The sequence below is a fragment of the Anser cygnoides genome, chromosome 2, assembly GCF_040182565.1.
Source record: "Anser cygnoides isolate HZ-2024a breed goose chromosome 2, Taihu_goose_T2T_genome, whole genome shotgun sequence".
NCBI classification, from domain to species: domain Eukaryota; kingdom Metazoa; phylum Chordata; class Aves; order Anseriformes; family Anatidae; genus Anser; species Anser cygnoides.
In genome coordinates this window covers 45776018-45800227 of record NC_089874.1, presented here as the reverse complement: position 1 = coordinate 45800227, position 24210 = coordinate 45776018, and the positions used below count along the sequence as shown (strand labels likewise).

Sequence of the window (24210 nt, the reverse complement as noted above, 5' to 3'; positions counted from 1 at the left end):
GCCCAGCTGATTTTAAATACCAGAGTGGGGAATGAGTTCTGAGCATTTGGAGAAACCCTGCTTTAAAAATACCTGCCATTGGTTTGCACTGAGTGATGATTTCCTGTTTGTGAACCATCACTGAGCTGCTCAAAGAACATCTCTCCTTCACATTATTCTTATATCTTGTTTACATTCTGACATATTTTTCAGAGAGCACGGGAACCAAGCAAATTCTTCTTTTTTCACTGTTTCCTCTCCTACCTTCAGGGTAAATTATAACACTGGTCTTTGTGAACAAGGGTATCAGTGTATGAGGTCCACTTGATTTAGGAGAATAGCAGCCATTGATCAGACAGTATTATTTCTTGGATCATTTTACACACATTCTAGACTTGGGCTTTCTTATTGGACCAAACTGTTGCCTACATTTTTCTTAAATAATAGCCTGGGTGCTATAGCTTTGAACCATATAAATTGTTTGTATAGTGTGATCTGATCCTGAAAAAGAATAGTAACAAAAGCATTCAGCCTATGCTTTTATAGTGTGAATAAAATATTATATTCATGGCTCTGGAAAAGAACTGTGGTGCTTCTTTTGCTATAATTTCAAATGCATTAGCAATAAAGAAATAAAATCACTGAAGAGGCACAACATTGGAAGAATCAGCCTGCAATACATATACATGCATCACGATCTTTCTTGCTCTTAAGATGCAGTTAATACAAAATACAGAAAGCCTAAAGGAAAAAGAAAGGCTATTGAACAACAACAACAACAAAAATCATCAGTGAGTGAAAACCCACACAACCATTCCTGACAGCTGCAATTACCTTTGGCCTGCAGCTGGTCATGAGACTGGCAGATACCAGCTGGGCAAAATGTGCCAAGAGACATACAACAGCAGCCAGACAGAAGTGCTCTGGAGCACCTCTGAAGCATATCTGACAGCCCTGCTCTTCTGTGCCTGCTCAACAAAGAACATGCCTAGTGACTTTCTGCATTGTCTTCCATGGCCAAGAAGGGTAGCCTGAATAATCAGTTTAAAATCCTTTGAAAGAAGCAGCTGATGCTTGGTGTAGATATACTAAATTCCAGGCTGGAGCCAAGCTGGCTGACGTCTCTTTGGTGAGTTCTTGCTTCCATCCTTTCCCATCGTAGTAGAAGTCCCGCTTTATTTAAACTTTTATTAAGTGATGGTAGACCTCACTGTTGTGAGCAAGAACAGCATATGATAGGAAAATACTATTTCTCTATGACAAACTCTCTGTGGCTTTAATTAGCCAATCTATACCACTTCACCTTTAGAGAAACTTCTCTGTAATCATATATTTGATATCTTTCTTACTCAGTAAACAAATCCACTTGTATGGTTGAATATTGACTTTCACAGAGAACTCTATCAGGATTCCTGAAGTTTAGTTCTGTTGGTGCATTTCCTGTTCTGTACGCTTCAAGAGCCACTTTTAGGATGAACATTTCAGTGATGATAAAGCTTCTGGTTAGTTCCAGCTAGAGACCACATTTGGCACGTTTGACATTACACGCTGGGGAAAATTAGACTGATTTAAGTTAGCTGGCTCTAAGGAATCCTTTCAAACAGTATAGGAAAGAGTGGTTGCTATTGATGCGTTCTGTGTGTAGCATCTATTCACAGATCAATTTCTGTGCTGTCTATGTCCTAGAAATGGAAGTCATCTAAACTAGCGAATAAAACAGTGACATCCAATAAATAAATCTCTTTCTGCAAATAATCCATGTTCCATTGAACAGGGAGTAAACAGGTTTCTTTCCATATGACTGGGACTGCTGGCAGTTCTGAATGTCCTACAGAGATTTATAAAGTCTCAAAGGTACGTAATTGGAGTTAGCCATATTACTGCCCTCATTACTCTGGAATGATATACCTGAGCTCAACTTAAAAATAGGCAAATTGCCTGCTCAAGTCTCAGCTATATCCATTTTTGCAAACCAAAAAATATATGTACATTGTGCATTGCAAGACAAAAGTTAGGCTTCATTCAAGACAATTGAAGATAACAGGAAACTTGAGAGGAATCAAGCCTTCTCAGTGGTCAAAGAACGGTGCAAAAAGGAATCTGGGAAGCAAAGCAGACAAGAACAAACCTTAAAACCAGGAAAGTGCATCTGAGTAAAGTTTCAATACCAATAGATTTGTGCTGTGGTTGCAGATCTCTAAGTGAAGACAGATATAGGAAGCCTGGAAACTGGGACTTACATTGTCTTGTATTATTTATGCATACAGAAGTCTTGTATTATTTTCCCAAACCACCAAAGATACAATATATTGTTTTATTAGAAAATCAGCAACATTTTTGCATTCACAGTCATTTCTCTTAGAAAATATCTCTGGGGTATTTTATTACAGACAAATTTGGAGTATGAGAAAATGGTATGTTTATTAAATTTAAGGAAAAAAATCCTTTTCTTTTTTTTTTTTTTCTTATTAATTTCTCCCCAACCTACTCTAATTTCTTAACCAGCTTAGGCTCCTCACATTTCTTACATTATTATTATTTCACTGTGGGTCTAAGTGACTTCACTGATCTCTCTGGAGAATAAATTATTTTCTCAGTAATCCCATGGCCTTCAGATGAAAAATTGCTCACACGTGTGAATGGAGAATTCAGAATAGGGGTGAGCTTGTGCTATCAATGCTGTAACACAACCTGCTTTAGCTCTTCTGCAATCTGAGATGTGGATCTAGAGAGTGCTTGCATTTAAATCTCTCCTCAGCAATCGGTCCCATGTGGCTGACATTGGTAGCCCAGTCCTGACACCACATTTATGTGATTTCTCAAACACTTAGGTGTTTTTTCTTTATGTTCCCCCCTCCTTTTTTTTTTTCCTTCATTGTTGTTATCGACAAGTTTGATTCCATTTGTGGTACTTTGTTTTTGTGGGGAGTTCCAACTGGGACTGTACATCACACTTAATGCTGAAAGCTTGAAAGATCTCTTTGGTTTAACACAGAAAGAATATAAAGGGTGTTTAACCGCAAGTCCTCTTGGAATAATTTTTCCAACTACAGTCTTCTCTTCTTTCCATTTATCGGCAGGTCTCTCATGATTTTGCAATCAATTTCAATGAAGACAACCCAGAATGTGCAGGTAACACACCAGAACAGACTAACTGTTGTATTTTCTGCTGTCTGCAAAATGTGTTTGTATTTTTTATTGTATCCCTTGAGTATTGTTCAAAATGTTTGTTTTGTTTTGTTTTGTTTTTAAAGAAAACAGCTTCAAAACCTGACAGATTCCAAGCCCGTGGGCTTAGCTTTAGAAACCGTAGCAAGTGCCACACATTAATGTCCTGAAAAATACGTCCCATTGAAAGTACACCATGTTGGACAATCAGCATTGCATGTCCCCAAATCACTAGGCATTGCTGAAAACTAAAGCCATGTTTTCTGGGTTCATTCCAGATCTTTGGCTACAGAAACATAGTTTGCACAGCTAAGAAGGGCAGGACATTCAAAGACAAAGGCACGCTGTGCACCTCTGTAATCAAGTACTCCCTCTGTTTACAGCCAGTTGTTCGGCAAGACCTATAGCATCAGTAGCCTGCTGCCAGTCATCCCAGTGAGATCCAGCACAAGAGTCAGAGAAGCAGCTGAGGACTAGTGGGAGACCTGTTTCAACACAGTATAAAAGTGGTGTGTTCTAGCAACAGTCACTAATCCTCAGTAGTTAGGGGCCAGATTCTTGTATCAGATTTTGCTTTATGTCTTGTATTTGTGAGGTCTGCAGTGACGATGCTGTTTCTAGAATCTCCTGCCAGGATTCATACCTTTTGTAAAAGGTGAGGATAATAGGAAAAAATTCTCTAAATAAGCAAGTAATCTTAGATGAACACATATCTGAGAGTCTTGGCCAGATGATCATTGCTGTCTAAAATACATAGGTTTTTGTTCTTCTTTATTCTGCTATCTTCCAAACACTGAAATGAGTTTTTCAAAATGCACTTCTCATTCAAAGTTTCTAGCTGCTCCTTTCAGCCCTTCTCAGGCTTATTAGTGGTTTTCTTCCTAGTATAGTCAGGAGAATATGTTCAAGATGAGAATTAACATGCTGGGGAATAAAGTGAGGAAGAGAAGAAAGGACAAGCAATTCAATGAAAAGAGACATTAAAAGATTTCAGATTTCACACATTTTAAATGCAAGACCTCTGTGTTTGGTTCAGTGAGCATTCCTGCTTTGTAGATACACTTGGATTGTTGGACTGCTCCAGCCTCTGTAGGTCAGATGCTTGAGATGTAATTGAGCATAAATCCTACAGCTGCTTAGTACATTTGCACAGTTTTTACATTGCTTTTAAGGTTTTTTAAGGAGTTAAAAGAAGCAGAAATTACATGCATGCGTCTAGATGTGTCTGTAAGCCTGTGAGCCAGCTTAAGCTGAGATTTTATTCACACTGATGATGTGGAAATGAGGTGTTGAACAGACCTCATGGTTTTGTCTTGTCCAAGGAAAGAACTCATATTTTAAAATATATTAGCTTGGCTGCTTCTGAACACAGACACGGGCCTGATCTGTTTAAAACATCTGAGTTAATGGTGGTCAGCATTATGTGACAATACGTTTATGCATGTAGTGTATCTTTGTTTCCTGGTCTAAATGCAGAACATTTCTGACCTTTTGCATACCTCAAAAAGGTCCTAGCCGTCCATGCAATCACAACATTTTTAATCCCCCTTTTCTACCTTTCTTGAATCCAAGGCTAATTCATTTATCAGGCTGACCTTGTTATATAATTATTTGTATTGATTGAATGGTATTTGAAAAGGCTGTCACACTTACATAGTGCCAACAGCAGGCCAGAGGTTGGACAGACAAACCCTCTGCAAGTAAAGAACTTCCTATTCATGCATCCTATGTATGCAAAAGAAGACGTATCAGTGGAATTGAGAGAGCTTAAAAAAAAATAAGAGGAAGGAGCTGCTCTGTGAACTTTGCCTAAGCTTATGTCACTTAGTATTTATTATGCATTTAATCTTTATTTGTTCTTCACATAAGAGTCAGTTATCTGGGAAGTTAATACATCACCTAAAAGTTTTAGGGCTTTTAGGGCTAAGAATCTGCAGAAGTGGGTTGCAGCGTGGAAGAAGACCAGACCAGGCGGGAAATTTTAGAGCATTCATACACACATCTACAAGATATAAAGGCACTTCTGTGTCCTAAATTATACCATTTAAAATAATGTCCATCTGGATGAAAGCAAGAAAAGGAGACAGACCAGAAAACATGTTGTTTAATCATCTGCTGCAGCTTGCTTATCATCTGCCTGTAATGGATGCTTGATTAGTTCCTACAGCCAGTTGTTCTGTGATGTTTCTCCAATTTTTGTAGATGCTCTCAACTGTATTAGGTGGCACAGGTTGCAGTAACCCCAGCACATCATGTGAAGAGAGGATGCTCTTTGGGGAAAGAGTGGAAGGGAGATAAAATGCTTAGTGACCATGCTATTTAGCTTGTAATATTCAGTATACTTGCCAAAAAAACACACAGAGAAATTGCTGAAGTGTATCTTGCTTCAAGCCAAGAAACAGAGGCTGGATCCAATGTAAAGAGTATGTGTCTGATTTGTTTTTGAGGAATGAAATCCCTTTCTTTGTGGAAGTAGTGAGCTTTCACCGACACACAATAGTGTTAAGTATCACTCTACATTGAAAAGGGATTACATTAAAATGTCAACTCTTTAATGAACAAAGGGGTGATCAAAATAAGGACCGAGTGTTTTGTACTCCAGTTAATCCCTCATATCCTACTTGACTAAGAAAATGTATACTTTTAATTCTACATGAGGGAAACTTTTTCTGGAGTTTCAATCTCCCACTCCCATGAATACCCACCAAAACTACTAAAAAGGCTGATGCTCATATGGTAGCAAATGAGGACATCCTGTGGTCAGCAGAAACTTCCTTCTGAGTGGTCACGTACAAGCTGGTAAGAGCCCTGCTTGGCTCGGTGAGTAAACCACCCTGTGCATTACAGTCTCTCCTGTAACTGCAGTTTAGGTGAGCACTGCCAAGATAACCTTGAACTCAGTACCCCTAACACTGGGTCCGGTGCAACTGCAGCAGCATAGAGTTCAGCATAGGATAAATATTAAATCAGGGTAATGAGTGGGTTTTGTAGTCCCCAGTAAACCCACCCAGTGTCTGTAGACAAGGCTAGCTCAGTACGCCCATACAACCTGCAATAACTCTTTGGACTCTATTGTAGATACACCTGTATGTTCAGAAGAAATGCATAGGACTTGGTTGTAAACTGAGAATATTTGATATGAAGATCACTGGGATACATAAAATATGGATATTCTTACCTTTCCTCTCCTATCACTATTTCCATTCTAGAAAAATCTAGTGTTTATAGTCTTATATTTAGTTTATTTATAGTATTTATAGTATAGTGTGTTTATAGTCATATTTAGTATTTACTTATTTACACTTATATCTAGTATTTATAGTCTTTATTGTCTGAAGAAGAAAGCGATAAATGTGCATGCATTTTACATGCATTCTTCTACACACATATGTATACGTGCATACACTGTATTTCATTAAAGCTATGAAGACTGGATTCCAATTAAAAATGTAAAGAGACAAATTGTGAGGAATGATGCACATTGCTTCTATCTAAAATAAAAGAGTCCAAGAAAAGTCAGCCACTAGGTAAGCCACTCACATACTCTGTTGGATTTGGATATATAAGGAAAGTAGATATTTTGAAAAGATATTATACTGAGATTGCACACAAAAAAGATGTTTCTAGAACATGTTGCTTCCTGAGATGCAAGCACTTCCTGACACAAAGCATGGTAAATCTGTATGGACTACAGGGAGTAAGCTTTATCTCATACTATTTTAATGCATAAGTAAAAAAACAGTGTATCTTGTCAGCAGCTTAGGGAAGATTTATGAGGCCTTCATGCAAGCCCAGTAAGTACATGTAATGAAGTCCTTAGCAGGTTTAAAATTGGCAGTTAACAAAGGGCCAGTTTTGCAATATTCAATTTAGTCACTGGAATTACCAAGGGAAATTTTGTGACATTACATTTTAGCCAATCACGGCTGTAACTAGAGAGTGTTCTTTTGTCTGCAAGCATTGCAATGGAAGAATATGTTTGTAACTATCCATAAAGAAGACTATGTTCTCTACCATTTCATCATAGGACGTTCGGGTATATCACTGTAAAGTAATTACAGCTCCCTGTGATTTGTTAGTAATGGATCTGCATTCATATATCCTGTAAACACGGTTGAGTAAAATCTCATGAGTGAGCCAGTCTCAGTGCAAACTGGCTCAAGATCTTATTGAAGCCATTGCATTCTTCAGCATTCTTTACAAAGCTCTTCAGTCTATCACTTTCTTTCCAACTTTAGACCTCTTAATCCTTTAGGTCTGGTAAGCTGGAAGTTCTGAATGCGGAAGCTAATGTACATCACTTCAAGAAATCCTTCTCCTCAATGATTGAAAACACCAATTCCCATTCTGTGATCTGTCAAGTGTGTCAGCAGAAGTCTGTTCTCACTGGTCTAGCTATATATCCTGAAATGAAAAAGCCGTAAATAGCTAGTTCTCCATCAAAACTTCTTGACTAAAGCTCATTTTTTCTGTAGACTGGAAAGCATCCTTCTGTTTCTTCCAAGATTTCACAGTTTTTGGTCATGGTTGAGTTCAACCTGTGAGCAATTATGCAAATTTACCCTGAAAAATTGTTTTCCTAGCACAAGGGAGCTAGGTATTTGAAAAGATGTTTGAATTTCTTGACAGCTCTAAGTTGTAAGTGCAAAGGGTAGATTTGTTGGTAACTACCATGATAAACAGAAATAAATATTTATCTGAAGAGGAGAGAGAAGTGTTGAAGGGTTTCTAATTTGTGTCTACCCTTTTAGCATGAATCAGCAAGTGATCACTTACACCTTGAACTGAGAAGAATGAAACCTATTGCATTGCAAGCTGATACCTGAAAAATAGACATTAAAAGCTGCTGGGAAGTATGTTATAATGAATTATATGTTACAAACTAGCTTCAAGACAGCTAGAAGCAGCTTCTTGGAAATTATCTGAGGTTGTTAGTTCTTGCTAATTGTGTGATATTTACAATTTACTCATTAAGAACCTGCCTTTTATTTATGCTTTAAATAAGCATGATATTGGTGATGTGCTCCACATTTATTTGCCTTTTGTGTGGCTTTTCCTGCCAGGAATACAAGGTGTTGTGGAGGCTTATCAGAGCTGCCTTCCAAAGCTGCAGCTGTACGGCCCAACAAACATTGCTCCCATCATTCAGAAGGTGGCAAAATCAGCATCGGAGGAGACCAACACTAAGGAAGCCTCAGTAAGGGCATAATGCTATGTTTGGTTTTTTTCTTGCTTTGTCTCTTGTAGGCCACTACAACAGGGCCTTTCAGTGTATGTGAATCAAGCCTTAACAGTTTTTACTAACTGCCTTCACAGAAGTCAACTTGAGTCTGTGTTGGTAGGAGTAGTGTATCTAACCTTTACCTCTTCGATAGTCACAACTGTGAACTCTTCCTTCACTGTTCTGTTCCCTGCTTTTAGCACTCTTTGACTGTAACACACCCAGGTCTTCACAGAGGAAACACAAATGGCAGGACTAGAGTTACAAAAATTTAGGGGTCAAGCCCTAGCAGTGTTGATTATACCAGTAGAGGAGTTTGAATGTTTCCCTACACAGACATTTTCAAGGATCTTGCAGAGGCTGTATTAAAACTTTGTTGTTGTTGTTCAGCTGGGGCTCTTTCTAACCATTCCTCTGAAAACAGTAGTAATAGAGTTTTCAATTTACTATAAGTGACGTAGTGTTATGTGCCTTCAGAAAATCAGGAGACAAGTCTGTTAGTCTGCATCTGATATAAACACCATGCCAGATTTCTTGGTCTATAAGATTTAAACATAGATGATGTTTTTAATGTACACCTTTGTAATGCGTTAGGCTTACTTTTCTCCTGCCTTCCAGACAAATGTGAGAAAGGAAGAGTGCGAGAAAGGGAGAAAGTACGTGAGTGAGTAGGTTTGAGACATTTATGATTGTAGAGCAGTGCTGTGGTAGTCAAGGATGTAAGAGACAACTCGTATACTGTAGCAAGAAGAATGATTATGTATAGGAACAGAACAGAGCTGCACATGGACGTGCATCTCATCATCAAGTCTGGAGCTTTCCCTAAGATTTCTTCATGTAGTAAGCTTTCTTTTCTTTTCTTTTCTTTTCTTTTCTTTTCTTTTCTTTTCTTTTCTTTTCTTTTCTTTTCTTTTCTTTTCTTTTCTTTTCTTTTCTTTTCTTTTCTTTTCTTTTCTTTTCTTTTCTTTTCTTTTCTTTTCTTTTCTTCCCTTCCCTTCCCTTCCCTTCCCTTCCCTTCCCTTCCCTTCCCTTCCCTTCCCTTCCCTTCCCTTCCCTTCCCTTCCCTTCCCTTCCCTTCCCTTCCCTTCCCTTCCCTTCCCTTCCCTTCCCTTCCCTTCCCTTCCCTTCCCTTCCCTTCCCTTCCCTTCCCTTCCCTTCCCTTCCCTTCCCTTCCCTTCCCTTCCCTTCCCTTCCCTTCCCTTCCCTTCCCTTCCCTTCCCTTCCCTTCCCTTCCCTTCCCTTCCCTTCCCTTCCCTTCCCTTCCCTTCCCTTCCCTTCCCTTCCCCCTTCCCTTCCCCCTTCCCTTCCCTTCCCTTCCCTTCCCTTCCCTTCCCCCTTCCCTTCCCTTCCCTTCCCTTCCCTTCCCTTCCCTTCCCTTCCCTTCCCTTCCCTTCCCTTCCCTTCCCTTCCCTTCCCTTCCCTTCCCTTCCCTTCCCTTCCCTGTTAAGGCAGAAGTTCTGAAGTTCCCAGACTATTCTGTTCATGAATCTGGGCTTGTGATTGTCACTTCATTACAATTTACAGTATATTGTTACTATTTAGGGTCTCATTCCTACATTGGGGAATTGCTATATTTGTGTTTTCATACCTACTTAATCTTGAGGTGGCTCACTCTGTTCCCAGTGCTGTCTCTGAACTATTATGTCACATCGAATAAATTGCTTCATTTTCCTAAACCTAAGCTTCCCCACTTTCTGTTTGTTTGAAGATCAAATTAGTTTATATCACAATTCTTCAAGGTAAAGCTATCTTGCCTAATGTTTTGTTTTACTTACGGCAGAAGACAATGAACAGAACTCTGTGTGAGTTTATATAGCTGCATATAAATAAACTGTAATGATGCTTTGTGTGTTGGTATTGCTCATGCAGAGTGACCAAATTCTATGACCTGTACATTTTTCTCATTAATGTACATTTGTTAAATGACTCCAGCTGCCTAGCTGTTCATAAAGGACCCAAGTGAGAGTTACTTTTCCCCATTAGTGAGTGAAGATGTAATAGCCCATTTGATTCCAGTCCGGTGAGCCTTGGAGTATTGGGAAAGAAATGACAGGTGCAGAAAATTGCTTGCTCTTCTTTAGAGAATGAGAAAACCTCTCTTAAGGGCTCCATATAAAGTGTTTGAAAATGGATATATTCCTTCCTGAACGTGACCTTCCTCTCCTCAGGGATCCCATTGCTCTACAGAATACAGTAGACCTGCCGTGGTGGGTGCTTCTCCCACAGGCACCAGTGGGTCACCCTCCAGTTTGCAGATGGCTGCACCCATCCCACTTGCCTGTTAGCAAAGCTCCTCTGCAAAGTGCTGTCATAACCTCCCTGACAGCTCTGCTACAAGCTTGTAACGCTTCAATACCCCATTCCTCCCTGCGTCCCACTGGTTCCCAAGGGGAAAAAATGTAATCAGGAACTGTCAGCAGAAGTGATTGTGCAGCAGATGGAAAATAGGGCTAGTGAGGATCTCAGATCTATTCCAGACTTCTGAGCCAAAGTCCTGACTCTTCCTGCCCTAGCAGCTAGAATCCCCCTTTTCTGCACTGTGCATCCCTTGGCTCCCTCCAGCTCCTGGAACTGATGTGAACTACAGCCAAACTGCAGCAGAGGAGAAATCAGTAGCTGAGGAGGTTTGCATGGCAAGTGCACTTAACACTTGAGTCATTGTAATCGCTCTTTTCTATTTAAAAAAGTCCGTGTTTGACAGTTATCAGAAACACTTTTATACAAGAAAAAGGCAGGCAGCTTTGGAAGATTAACTAATGATATGATTTTTACTTCTCATCCAACAACTTCAGCAATATTTCATCTTGCTGATTCTGACGGATGGCGTCATCACAGACATGGCTGACACCAGAGAGGCTATTGTCCACGCCTCTCACCTTCCCATGTCAGTCATCATCGTCGGGGTGGGGAACGCCGATTTTAGTGACATGCAGATGCTGGATGGCGATGATGGGATCCTGAGGTCTCCCAAGGGCGAGCCTGTGCTTCGAGACATTGTCCAGTTCGTGCCATTTAGGAACTTCAAACATGTAAGCTGACTTTTCCATCCATTCTGCAGAAGGGTGAACGTGTATACATATAGGGAATGAGCCCTGGGGCTGGGCCTAACTTTGGATGAAAATGGAGTGTTCAGTAAGTCAATAGCATTATTGTGCCAGAAATGGGGAAAAAGAAACACAGAATGAAATGTGCTCTATCAGTGAGATGGTGAAGGTGGGGAAGGAAGAGATGGGGGAAAATTGTAGTACGGACCTCCATTTCCTCTCTGATTTTAGTTTGATTTCCCTGACTTATTTTTCCTGATGTCTCTTGTCCATTCTCTTCTCATCTGTTCTGTTAGGGCTATTGTATTCCATTTCCATACATGTACACCGTCCCTTCATTTCCACAGAGACCTGAAATGGTTGTGAATTCGTACTCACAGTGTTCCCCAGGAGGCTGTTTCCTTATTGAAATTCAGATCCCTAAGTCCTCGAAGACGGAACTATCCACCCAGAGCATCCTGGTTTCCTCCACACCTTGCCCCAAATTCTGCAAAAGAACACAGTCAAGAAAGTGGTGATACTAAAAGTTTCCCTGTGCCTTCAGCCAGCTGTTCCTGTGTGAGCCCAACATGGTATGGGAGACACTCTGGAGGAGAAGTGACAGACCAGCACTAACTTGCCAAATCTGAAATAATCCTTTGGCCATGTACTTTTCTCCTCAGTCACCTGCCCTACATTGCAGCATTTGTCCCAGGGACTCTTTCAGCAGCCAGGTACAGACAGTATTCACCCATAGAAGCTTTCCCACACACAGCTTGGTTTTTCGGGGTCCTTTTCCTCTATATGGAGATGTGGAATGGCCATTGTGTTCCTTTACAATGCTGATCCCATCCTTTTCCCTCTGTTTTTCCATCTTTCTCTGCCCTTCTTTCCCTCATTCCTTCCTTTATATTCAACTGTTTTTCATTACTGTGTTTTACTCACCCTGGTTGTGTAGGAAGAATATCCTAAGTATTGGATTTGAAAATTCTTTCACCCCACAGAGTAACTGACTCATTTTCATCATGAGAGTGCCCTTCCCAAACTGTTCTCATTCCCTACTGATCGTTAGCTCTGGATTTGTCACAGAGAAGTTTTCAATTCTGGGTTGGTTTTGGTCTGCATATGGGTTTGCAGTGCTTACATTTGTTTATTTTTTTCTGGACTTTTTGTTACCACATGACATTATTTTTTTCTTTTTGCCATTTCCAAAACTTCACCTAATTTTCCTCTTCTCAAGTGTTGTTCTTTTTTCTCTCTTCAAAGTAAATTTTGTCATAGATCTAGACACCCTTCTTATTTTCACAAGCTCTACTGAGGTATAAGAGAAAGAGACTTGTTCCTCCTTTCCCTCACCTTTATGTAAAGAATGGATCCTCGTATGATGTAAAACTCACCTTGTGCTATTAGATCAGTGGTACCACACCAAATGGCTGCAGAGTTGCTTCCGAATTGTAGATACATACATTTCTGTGTTGACAGTGCTGCTCAGTCACCTAGTAAGTATCTGCTGGAACAAAGTATGAGCATGGCCTGCTCATAGCTCATGATCCTCCTTCATCGGATAATCACAAGTGTGTAGTGCTGCACTGTAGTCTACTGCAAAAGTGTCAAAAGGCAAGTTATTTATAAACCAGTGCTAGACCTGCCTTCAATTAGTTGAAAAATATGTTTCTGCAAGGAACTGGCGAAGCCAGCTGCACTTGTTATTTTTAGTTTTGCTTTGTGACTTTATTACAAAGTTGAAATCATCATTGATTGAATAGGTTAACACTGACAGTTCCAGTTCTCTTGGGGCGCTGAATATATTGTGCCTATGGTGTTAACTTGCAAGTGATTCTACGTGTGCTTTAATAGCAAGCATTGGTCAAATGAAAAGTATATCATATTTTAATCTGGTTTAGATTAACTACCCCAGTATTGAGAGAGGATAGCAATCTTAAAAAATTATTGCTCTTATTAAATAGAGATATTTTACTCCCCCTTTGTCTCAGTAATGGAGATAATACAGATTTAGAGATGGATAATGTGTATGGTATATCGCAAAAGACAATATATCTTATGCAACTTGATATTTAGTCTGTTTATTGTGATCTTCCAGTATTTCAATAAATGTCAGTGTAATGGATGAGTGCCCATAACAACAGCCACTTCTGGTTGAATCTCTTTGTTGTGGAAGTATCCCAAATAATATCTCTCTGAACAAAGTGACATTCACAGCTATCTTGCGTACTTATCCTCAGCACAAACAAAAGGCTATGTCTTTTCTACCAACTAGTGAAATAATTTTTCATGGTAGAAATGAGTATGGTGTTTTGATTCAAATTTATTTTTTTCTTACGGAAAAATGCAGATTTAACCCCAAGTTTGGGGGATTTTTGTCAGATTGGTTTTGATCACATACAAGAATTACCATAAAACAGAATATTGCATTTGACAGCTTTAAGTAAAAGATATATTTGGTTAAAAGTCACATCCCTTTTGTAAATTTTGTCAATTTTGTACATTGTGTTTATTTTTGCTACTTGGGATGTTCAGCTATTGAGTAGAAAAAAAAGTTGAAAGATCTCATTAGAAAGACTACAAGTCAAGTTGTATAGGGCTTATAGATTTTTCTGCTAAATCAAGTATTTATTTACGCCTAAATCCATATTGCCTCTACTATTGACGGAAGAAGGGATGTTATGTGTGAGCAATTTTATTTGTTTTGCTGAAATAGTAAACCAGAATTCATTTGGAGTCAACCCAAACAATATTTTTTTCATTACTTCAGTTCTCATGTCAGCCTGCAACTGAAAAGCTCATATCTGTTGAAAGAGATCAGAAATAATATATCCAAAAGCTGCCCCTCTGAGAAAATCAAAATGAGGGGAAAGGATGTTCTAACAAATAACCTGTAGACAGAATACCTTTTATTTTGTAAGATTGACTTCAGGGAAGGTTCTGATCCTCCACAGCACTCATACAGGTATTTAACTCAGACAGTTACAAATAATAACATACTTTAAACTTCAGACCCACTTCAGTGTTTTACTGGCTCAAGACCCAAGACAGAGAGAGTTTTATTATTTGGGTTTAATCTTCTCATACATGATGTAGTGTATCAGGAGTACTTCAGTAAAGCTTTAATAGTTGTATTGATTCTTAGCAAATCTGTAGTTGCAGAGGCTTGAAAAATGAAGGTAACCATTACTGTTTAAAATAATTGTCCCTTATCATATTAGGTGATATGTGCATTTCACTATAGGGGAACATAAAAAAGAAAGGGAAAATATTTTCTCTGAACACAAATGAGTTTCTTCCCTCTATAATTATCACCACCCCAGCAACATGAGCATCCTTCACTTGAAACTGTAGAACAGTGACGCTCACAAATACTGAAATGTAGATGAAGAAAACCACCTGTCTCAATTAATTCACAGTTTTATTTTAAGAGCTGATTCTTTTTGCCCTTAAAATTTATTTTTACTGTGCACAATTGTGATGCGGCAAGTAGACTGTATTGCACTCTGCATTGTGTTTAATTATAAAGCCTAACAACTGTGACTTAATAACACCTCACAAATGAGTGTGGAAAGCATAGTTCTTCACCACTGCAAGAGGCAATGTTTTGCACTATTCACTGTAATTAAAGATTAAGCATGGTGAAGCTATAGAACTGAATCAACAGTCATTTGTAATATATACCAATTATCGTCATAGGGGATTATTTTCCTGCTGCTGGGTGATCCGATTGTTGTGTATTAGCCATCAGTTGAGAACTATTCATCTTGAGGTGTTTATTGCTAGGATGCTCTTCAAGCATAGCATTTAAACAGTGGCAAAAATATTACAGCAAAACATTCACCAGTGAAGGTAACTCTTGGGCAGCACTGCTGAACTGAGACTGGTTTTTAGCTCAGAAGGTATTGGTCCAATTCTTACCTACACAAATGCTGCTTTGCACCATCTGGTCTAGAAATGAGAGTGCCTTACCACACACACACAAAAAAAAAAGTACACACAGTAAAGGTTGCCCAAACTGTTAGACAGGAAATCACCCTTAACCCCATTTTGGTGATGCTCCCTACTAAAAAGATCCCCAGGACCAAGAGACATCATGGGCATGGTGAAACATTGTAATGCAACAGTTGTCCATTTTCAAACCGAAGTGCTGAGGCAAGCCAGTAGCCCCAGGCATGTGGAGCATGTGGAGCCACAGGTAGCCTCTTAGCCTGCAGGCACAATAAACAAGACAGTTTAAACCTCAGTGTAAGGCTTTTTACTTCACCTGCACAATGGGTGAGAAGTGCCTACCCAGGTGCGGGTAGGAAAGGAGCTCCTGTAGCTCGGCTGACTCCTTACATGGCAGTAATACAGCTGCACGTGAGCCCTTACAGAGTCAGTTCTGAAGTGCTGGCCCTTTGTCCAGGAAGGCTGGATGTGGCATCAGAAGAGAGAGGCAGCGCTGCAAGGATGATGCAGAGATGAGTGATGGCCCAATGTTCAGACATGTGGACTACACACATGATCACTGATGGACTACACATGTGACACTGGTGGCAAGTGCCCCCGCCCAGCATTTTTAAACATAGAGCAAGGTTTCCTGATTGCTAGGGTTTGTGTGTGCAGTGATGGCCCAGGATTCTTCTTTCCCCCCTCCCTGTTTTCACCCTTTTCACAGGGTTGTATTTCTAGTAAAATGGCACAAAGGCAAGTTCAGGTATATAAGCTTTGCCACATTTGTGAAGGAGATTAAAAAAAAACAAAACAGGAGTTCTCAGTGGTAAAGTAGAAATGGGTTATTTGCCTGACTCCAAGGAGTATTTTCTGCTGATTTCACTGAGGAGAGGTTTAGGCAAGAACAGGGCAACTGTGAAAAAACATGCATTTCACTTTGAAGAATTAAAATAAATGGGTTCTGTTGCTGTGTAACACCTGGGAACAGTTGTTGTGCTGTCGCACCAAGTATGGGTTCTGCTTTGCCAGTTTGTTTACGCAGAAATGTTCCAGACTTTTGCCTACTCAAATATTTTGGTATAAATGTCTCACTCTGGAAATACTGGTTCATTTTTTTTTCATTGCTAATCACATATGTGAGTCAAAGTACCAAAATACAAAAGACAAAAATAATTGTATTTCTAATTTTGCTAGCATTGTCTTTGTATTTGTAGTACTGTAACATCTGATAGCAGAATTTATAATACTCCATGGGCTTTCTGCACCTGTGGCTTAGCATGCCTATGAAATGTTTACCATTTACATCCTATGTGAGACTAATTGTAAGACTCTGAAACAATAAGGATCCAACCCCATGAAAGAAAGCAGGGCAATAAGTCATAGAATCATAGAATCATAGAATATCCCGAGTTGGAAGGGACCCACAAGGATCATCAAGTCCAACTCCTGGCACCGCACAGGTCTGCCCAAAAGTTTAGACCATGTGACTAAGTGCACAGTCCAAACACTTCTTAAATTCAGACAGGCTTGGTGCACTGACTACTTCACTGGAGAGCCTGTTCCAGTGTGCAACCACCCTTTCGGTGAAGAACCTCTTCCTGATGTCCAGCCTAAACTTTCCCTGCCTCAGCTTCACACCGTTCCCACAGGTCCTGTCACTGGTGATAACGGAGAATAGGTCACCTGCCTCTCCACTCCCCCTCGCGAGGAAGTTGTAGACTGCGATGAGGTCCCCCCTCAGCCTCCTCTTCTCCAGGCTGAACAGGCCAAGTGACCTCAGCCGCTCCTCATATGTCTTCCCCTCTAGGCCCTTCACCATCTTCATCGCCCTCCTCTGGACACTCTCCAACAGTTTAATGTCCTTTTTGTACTGTGGTGCCCAGAACTGCACACAGTACTCGAGGTGAGGCCGCACCAAGTCAGTCAATACAACTTTGCGACATGCTAGTTTTGAATCCTGGCTGAAAATATTACATACAGAAAGAAGGAAAGTGTTCATTAGTGTGGGAAAAAGGACTTGGTGATCCAGCCACAGGTCAAGGAGTTCCCGTGCATCAGTTGAGCTGCACTTTGTGATCCATGTGTGTTGTACCTGGAGATAAACACGGCAGTTTAAGCATGTGCATTTTTCCTGTGTTTTTGTGGTGGGCTCAGGGGGAGCACAGTCAGGTAGGCTGGCTCAGGGGACCTGGAATCATCTCTAACCCAAATTTCTAGAAACAAGCAAATCCAAAACACAGGGCAGAAGGGTGGTTTTTTGGGACTCCATGGAAGAACAGGGCTCCGGTTCTATCACTGATGGGTACAGGGTCTGAAGAAAATCCCTGCGGCATGTGCAGGTTAATGGTTGCCCATAAAACATCCACAGGCCCCACTGAAGCATTGTCAGGGTGTGTGTGAGGCAGCAACTGTCATTGTCAACAGAGGGCACAGTTTCTCATGTGGCCAAGGGGTAACGCTCCTCCCCACCTGGAGCAAAAGCCACTGGCCATCTCTGCATCTCAGGGCCATCGGTTCTTAAAGGAGCTGCCTCTGGTTGACACCCACCATTTATACATTGCATGAAGAGCTTTAAAACCTCCACAAAGCCTAGGCATGAAACCTTTCCTTGACAGTGATTTAATTTCAATGCAAACAAAATATTTTTATTTACATTAAAAACTTCCCCAGGCATTAAAACACCATGCCAGAACTTGGAGAGCAGAGTGGTGACGAAGGCCTCCCTTTTACCTATGTTCAACATGAAGTTGTGCAGGGTCCCTCACTGAGTACTGATCAAGGAAGTCTTTGCAGACTATCACATCATGATATGGGGCTCTCTCAGAGTGCAGAGAAGTTTGGGACAACAGTTGCCCTAGCCGTGAACTTAGAAGAGTCCAAATTGTATCTGAAATACATGCAGAGCACTTTTGGCTTTAATGTACTTTGGGCAGCTACAGGTACATGCCCCGATCGGCCTACAAAATGAGTTTCCAGCAATAGTGCCACTCGCTTTGAGTCTTTTTTGCCTTCCATTTCTGTACCATACTTCTTGCCTTTATCTCATGGCACCGATGCCTCTGAAAGCCCTGGCATTTCTGGCACAGACACAGGTTAACACTTGTGTTTTCTACCATTTCCTGCAGGCATCCCCAGCTGCTCTAGCAAAAAGCGTTTTGGCTGAAGTTCCAAACCAAGTCGTGGACTATTACAATGGCAAGGGGATAAAACCAAAATGTGTGTCAGAGTACGAGTCTTCCAGGACACTAGCTCCATGAACCTGCCTGCACTCTTTTACAAAATTAAAAAAAGAGAAATGCTACTGTCTACAACTACTGTACTTAAAAATGAAACAAAAAATAGCACGTTTTGGTGATTTTTAACTAAAATAACCCTTTTTTTTGCATGTGTAGCCCAAAGGCTTTAATCTGTTAAGCGGTTGTATTGTCGAAAACTTTTTATGAGGAAAAAACCATCCAGAAAAAAAGTGAACTCTTTACATTACAGCATGTCGCCTTGAAATAAAAAGTTATCTGTATCTGTTTTTTATACAGGTTTGTTGAAATTTTGCTAAATTTCTTATCTTTACACTGTAAAGCATTTTGAAATATTTATTGAGAGTCGATAGCCAAAATGTCTTTGGTTTAATCTGCTATGAACTGAGAGATTTTTCGAAATGGCAGATGCATGAACTGTATTTTGCATGTTTAAAATAAAAACAACACAGTTTTGCAGTTGTTGTCTTTATTTCTCTCTCTGCCACAAAGCTGCCTGCTTTCAACTTCCGTATTCCAAGAAAGAAGTAATAAATTATTTCAGGAGATAGCTGGCTCCAAGCATGGGCATTTCTGACATTAGTGGTTTGCAACATGGGTGTCCAAACATGCCCACTCACTATGTGGCCTGAGCAGCAATTTTTCAAAAGCCTGACACATCCAGCTGTTACAAAGCGTTCAGATCTGGCTTGGAGGGCATGATCCACCAGGACTGCATGTCTTAAAATATAACTACTTAATCCAAACGATCTGGCTGGCTTTCTAATGGGGCTACCCACGTTTAGAATCTATTATGCCTGGGAATTCTTTTTTTTGTTTCATTTGTGTGTTGTTTTTTTTAATCTCACACCCAATATCCAACTCTGCGTGACACATTTTCCAGCAGAAATTTTGCATGGCCTGATTTCATGACAACTAATAATTTGAAACTTCTCACACATGCATCACTTGTGTGTGATAGAAAACTTGATTTTGTACCAAAAGAATAGTCAAGCCACTTTTTTAAAGAGGACAAACAAAAACATATTAGCAGTGGGTTGGTTTTTCCATTGAAATATGCATATATATAAATAAACAAGTTAGATCAGCGTTATTCTTAGTGTTTGAATTTAGGCTTCCTCATTTGCTAAAAGACAACAGTGAAAGATGTTACTTGTTAGAAGTTAAAGAAAACATTTGACCAAAAATAATTTGTGTGGGATTGTCCAAAAGGCATGGCTTTGGATGAGTTGTGTTCCCATTGAAGCGAATACATTCTTGTTGCAAGTTCCAGAAGAAGGCATTTTGGGCCAGCATTTAATATTTTGGAAAATCTCGCCTGTGGGCAGGCTTTTTTTGTTTTAGATAGATGTATTTTTCAATGACTTTGCAGATAATATAAAACTCTAATTCCCGTGCTCTCATTTAGAAGCAACTTCCACGGGATCAACTTTGATGGATGATTTTGTACCATAAAGTGAAGGCCATGGGACAGCCAAGATGCATGGGGCTGTCTTCGCTGCACATTCAGTTCCTCTCCACCTATATCCTGCAGTGCACTCTTTCACACTTGCTAGTAAAGATTTCTTCAGGTGATTGGATATTGAACAGCAGCCAGTATTACTTGGTCATAGGTATAAATTGTGTGAGGACGTCCCAACTGATAGATCTCAAATCCACATTTTCATTTAATGGCTGACTGTTCATTTGAGCAGGAGGATGCACATTTCCCCTCTGTGGATGTATTTCAGCTTTCAGCTGGAGGATGCTTTGATTTCCCCTTATATCTCATATATTCCTCTGCCAACGTATCTTTATTCTTATCTAAAACATCTCTAGTTTCTTGTTCCCATTTCCCCCCTTTTTTCTTTCCTATTCTCAGAAGGAACATTTTTCTATTGTTAAAGCACATGACTGAAAAATCAAGCGCTCCATGTTCTTTGCTCTTCGTATCTTATTTTGTAATCTTGGGCAAGTTGTTTAACTTTCCTGCACCTCAGGTTCCTCATCTATAAGATGAAGATCACTGCCACGTATTCATGAATATCTCTTAATGGTACTGGGGGAGTTTCGTATTTGAAACGTGATTTGAGTTCCTCAGAGGCAGGATGGTGCTCTTCCAACATAAAGAATATTACTTTACCCTCGCATGCGTTTAGGGATCTAAAGGGCAGCTTAGGAGGGGCCAGCTTTTATTGTTTGCTAGACTGAAGGAAAATAAAAGAAAAATTTCAGCAAGAAAATTAGGAAACTGAGAAATTGTTCTTCTGGTACATACAAGCCTTGGCTAAATTATTTGTGAAGTGTTCATGGTTACATGGAATTGGGCAGTTGCAGCTTGTCCTCAGCAGAGGTGTTGCAAGGAGCTTTTATTATGCAGCACTACACAAAATGCAGTGATTAACGGGTGGTTTCAATGGTTATTGTGTGCTGAGCTAGATAATTCACCAGTCATTTTCACGTATGTAGATGGTCTGTGTGTCTCAAGAGAATCACAGTTGCCGCAGATCTTTCTGTTTACTTCACACAATTCGTATTATAAATGCTGTCTGCTTAAAACCAAATCATCATCAGTGGTGATATAGATCAGCAATCCTGCACCAGCCCGCAAAGTAATTGAAAGGACACTTCTATGATATTGAAAACTCAATTGGAAATCTTCCTCAATCTATGTAGATTCCAGCATGCCAAACAAACACATAATAGTGTGGTGAGATGATGTAGGAAAATGCACAGAAGACAAAACTAGTCATATGGTAAAGGATTTCTAATGAGGCTCTGAATGTTATTTTCATTGCTCCAGGTTACTCAGTGCAATAAGATAGTATGGGCTTTGTGCATAGTAATGTCTTTAAATATATGAATATATCACTGAAATGCCTTTTTTCCTGTTTTTTTCTACTTAGGGCTTAGAAAGGCCATTCTCCCTTTAGGCTGAACTGTGGTCATTTCTCTTGTAGATATTTTATGCAAATTTAAACTTCTACTGACTTTTGATGGATCATTTCAAATTCTGAAAACTCCTTTATAATAAATTATACATTGTCCTTTTGAGGTAATTGATGATATATCTTCTCTGCCTACTGCAATCCTGCCTTCCTTTTTATTGTTACTCAAATCCAATCCAATATCCAAAAGTCTCAGAATACTCAAAGATATTCATCATCCCTATTAGCTCAAAATATATTAACATCCATAACTCTTGAGCTAGATACTGAGCTGAGTTATATTTTCAGTTATGTAGGGTAAACTAAGTCTATTAATAAAAAGAAAAAAAAAAGTGCTAATACACTGCTAATTTCTTATTACGGTAAGGTAAAACCTATCCGTGTAAAATTCTTACTGTGAGCAGCAATATCGTATTCTATAGCATTTGATGAAAGAGTCTACAGGTATGAAAAGAAAATTAAATATTAATAATTGTACACCTTTAAAATATGTCTTTTATTTTAGTCTGCAAATATCAAAGTTACACAACTGATGACAGCCAAAAGGTTTACAGTTTCACCTGTCTGAAGGCCATCCAAAAGTGGGCTAAGCCAAGGCTTGCTCCAGGTTGCAGAGGTGAGACTGCAACAAATGCATGGATGGAAGGCCCTGGCTCTGAGCAGATGTGCTTGACAGAGCCCTGCAGGTCTGCAGCACCCAACTACATCCCTTGGGTTTACCTACCCATGGGGTATTGTGATGGAAGGGCATCTGGTTTATCGAGCCTCATTATTGTACTGCATTAAAATGGTTGCTGATGAGTTAGAGCTGCCTCCTTCAGCACGGCTCTCCAGCTGCACAAACAGAACACGGCTTACCCCCAGGAAGCACCCGACTGCTTATTCAGTGAACTTTCTCCCCTGGGATTGTGGGTCTTGCAGTCACACCTGGTATGCAGATGTAAACGTATCTCTATCCTTTCCAGAGTGAAAGAGGCACTATAGACACACTCCCATTACTGCTAAGTGGCATGGACATTTCAGTCATGTAACATCAGTACAGAAAACCACCAGTAACATCAGTACATTGTTTTTTTGGAATAGAAAGGATGAGCTGGAGGACTCCTAGGGTAAGATTACACTTATTAGGTTGTTTATTCCCCTTTATATACAGGAAGTGCCATTTGCCACAGGGAAAATACAGTTTATCACACCATCCAACCTCCTTGGCTGATAGGTCTTACTTGTACCTGCAGCCCTGGGCTGAGAAGGGGGAGTCGCATGTCAGTGGAGGATATTCCTGGCATCAGAGAGCTCTATGAGTGGTACTCGTCAGGCCGGCAGCACATTTGGTCGTAACATCCACTGCAAACCTTTAGCTGGCTGCACTCAGCCCCACTTTCCTGTTTTCCCCATTTCATTGCACAGTTAGGGAGCTCCCCAACACAGACCAGGTGAAACCTAGGTGCCTTCTCTCTTGTGAAGGTTGCTGGTTCAAAAGTAGTGCTTCCATTTCCTCAGTCCTGCAGTTCTGAGGACTGCTCAAGGCAGCAGACTAGCAGGGAAGGTTATTTTCTAATGGGCGCTGTTTCTTTCTCATCCTTCTTCAAAAACGTGTTAGTAAATCCTGCTTCTGTGCAGAAAGAATTTTACACTGTGCTCAGGAGGCACTTGAACTCTCGTCCCACTGATTACTGTGCAGGCAGTTTGCCACCTGATTGCCCTTCCCACACACAAATTGACAAGAGTTGAATGCTTGTTTATCATCATGAAAAAATGAAAAAAAAAAGGGAAAAAAAGGAAAAGTTTTGATGTTGCATCATGCCCAAAAGAAGGTGAAAAGAAGTACAGCATTAAACTTTTTCTCTCCAGAAATGTATTACTTGTGAATTGCTGGCACACAAAATCCTCAGTCACTTCAGCTGTGCAACATGCTAGATAAGAAAAGCACCAAACCGTGGCAGCAGGGCTAGCGAGCATCGAGGGAGCCCTCTTCTCTGTCTGGAAACATCCATCACGACTCAGCAGTCACTTAATCTTGCTGTGTGCCTTGGTTCTCCATCTTTAAAATGGGGATAAACAGTATTTTGCTACTCCCTGGGGACTTTGGTAGAGTAGGCACCACTGCAGGGTTGTCACAGTGTTTAGCAATTGGGAAGTATCACTTTTCACATTTTGAGACCCCTTGCTCCTGCTGGCATAGAAGTCTTTGTTGGAGCAGCAGCATGTGGGCCCAACCAGGAGCCACAAATTTAGCAGTACCCCTGTGGGGTTGCTGTTTTCCGTGCTGGGGAGGGAAGGGAAAGACACAGCAGTCCCTGTGTCAGTGGAGATGAGCAGCCAGCTTCAGGGAGGGGGACACCAGCGGGATGGCATGCTTGGGGGATTCGCTTCTGCTCACACCGCCAGCTCACTGCTCAGAGGGCAAGAAGTAAACACAAGGGCAGGGCCTGCGTGTGAATGCTGTGGGTGGTTGTCTGCGTCAGTTTTGGGGGTGAACGCCGAAATTCTGCCCAGTTGCCCTGTCTGTGCTGCATACAGCCCCTCCTGCCCACACACAGAGACACAGACACCACAGCGGCGAAGCAAAACGGGGACGCAGGGTTAAAAAAAAGAAGCCAGGCGGGACAGCAGCTGGCCACGACGGTTCGTGCCCCTTCCCCTCGGCTCCCTGCCTCACACGGGCAGCCCAGCGCTGACAGGAGCCGCCCGCCCGCCGC

At 40.6% G+C, this 24210-nt stretch overlaps 1 protein-coding gene across 4 annotated transcripts in view; it reads left to right on the top strand.

The window, feature by feature from the left end:
- CPNE4 (copine 4) overlaps positions 1-19043 on the top strand; it is a 296808-nt gene extending 277765 nt beyond the window's left edge. For 3 of the 4 annotated variants that reach the window (XM_066991978.1, XM_066991981.1, XM_066991979.1), the window contains 4 exons: positions 3060-3111; positions 8211-8344; positions 11161-11397; positions 18456-19043. In XM_066991978.1, coding sequence (XP_066848079.1) covers positions 3060-3111; positions 8211-8344; positions 11161-11397; positions 18456-18587 — 555 coding nt within the window. In that variant the 3' untranslated portion in view covers positions 18588-19043. The remainder of the gene's footprint in view (positions 1-3059; positions 3112-8210; positions 8345-11160; positions 11398-18455) is intronic. The other variant, XM_066991980.1, reaches the window with a different exon arrangement.
- The last annotated feature ends 5167 nt before the right edge of the window (positions 19044-24210 follow it).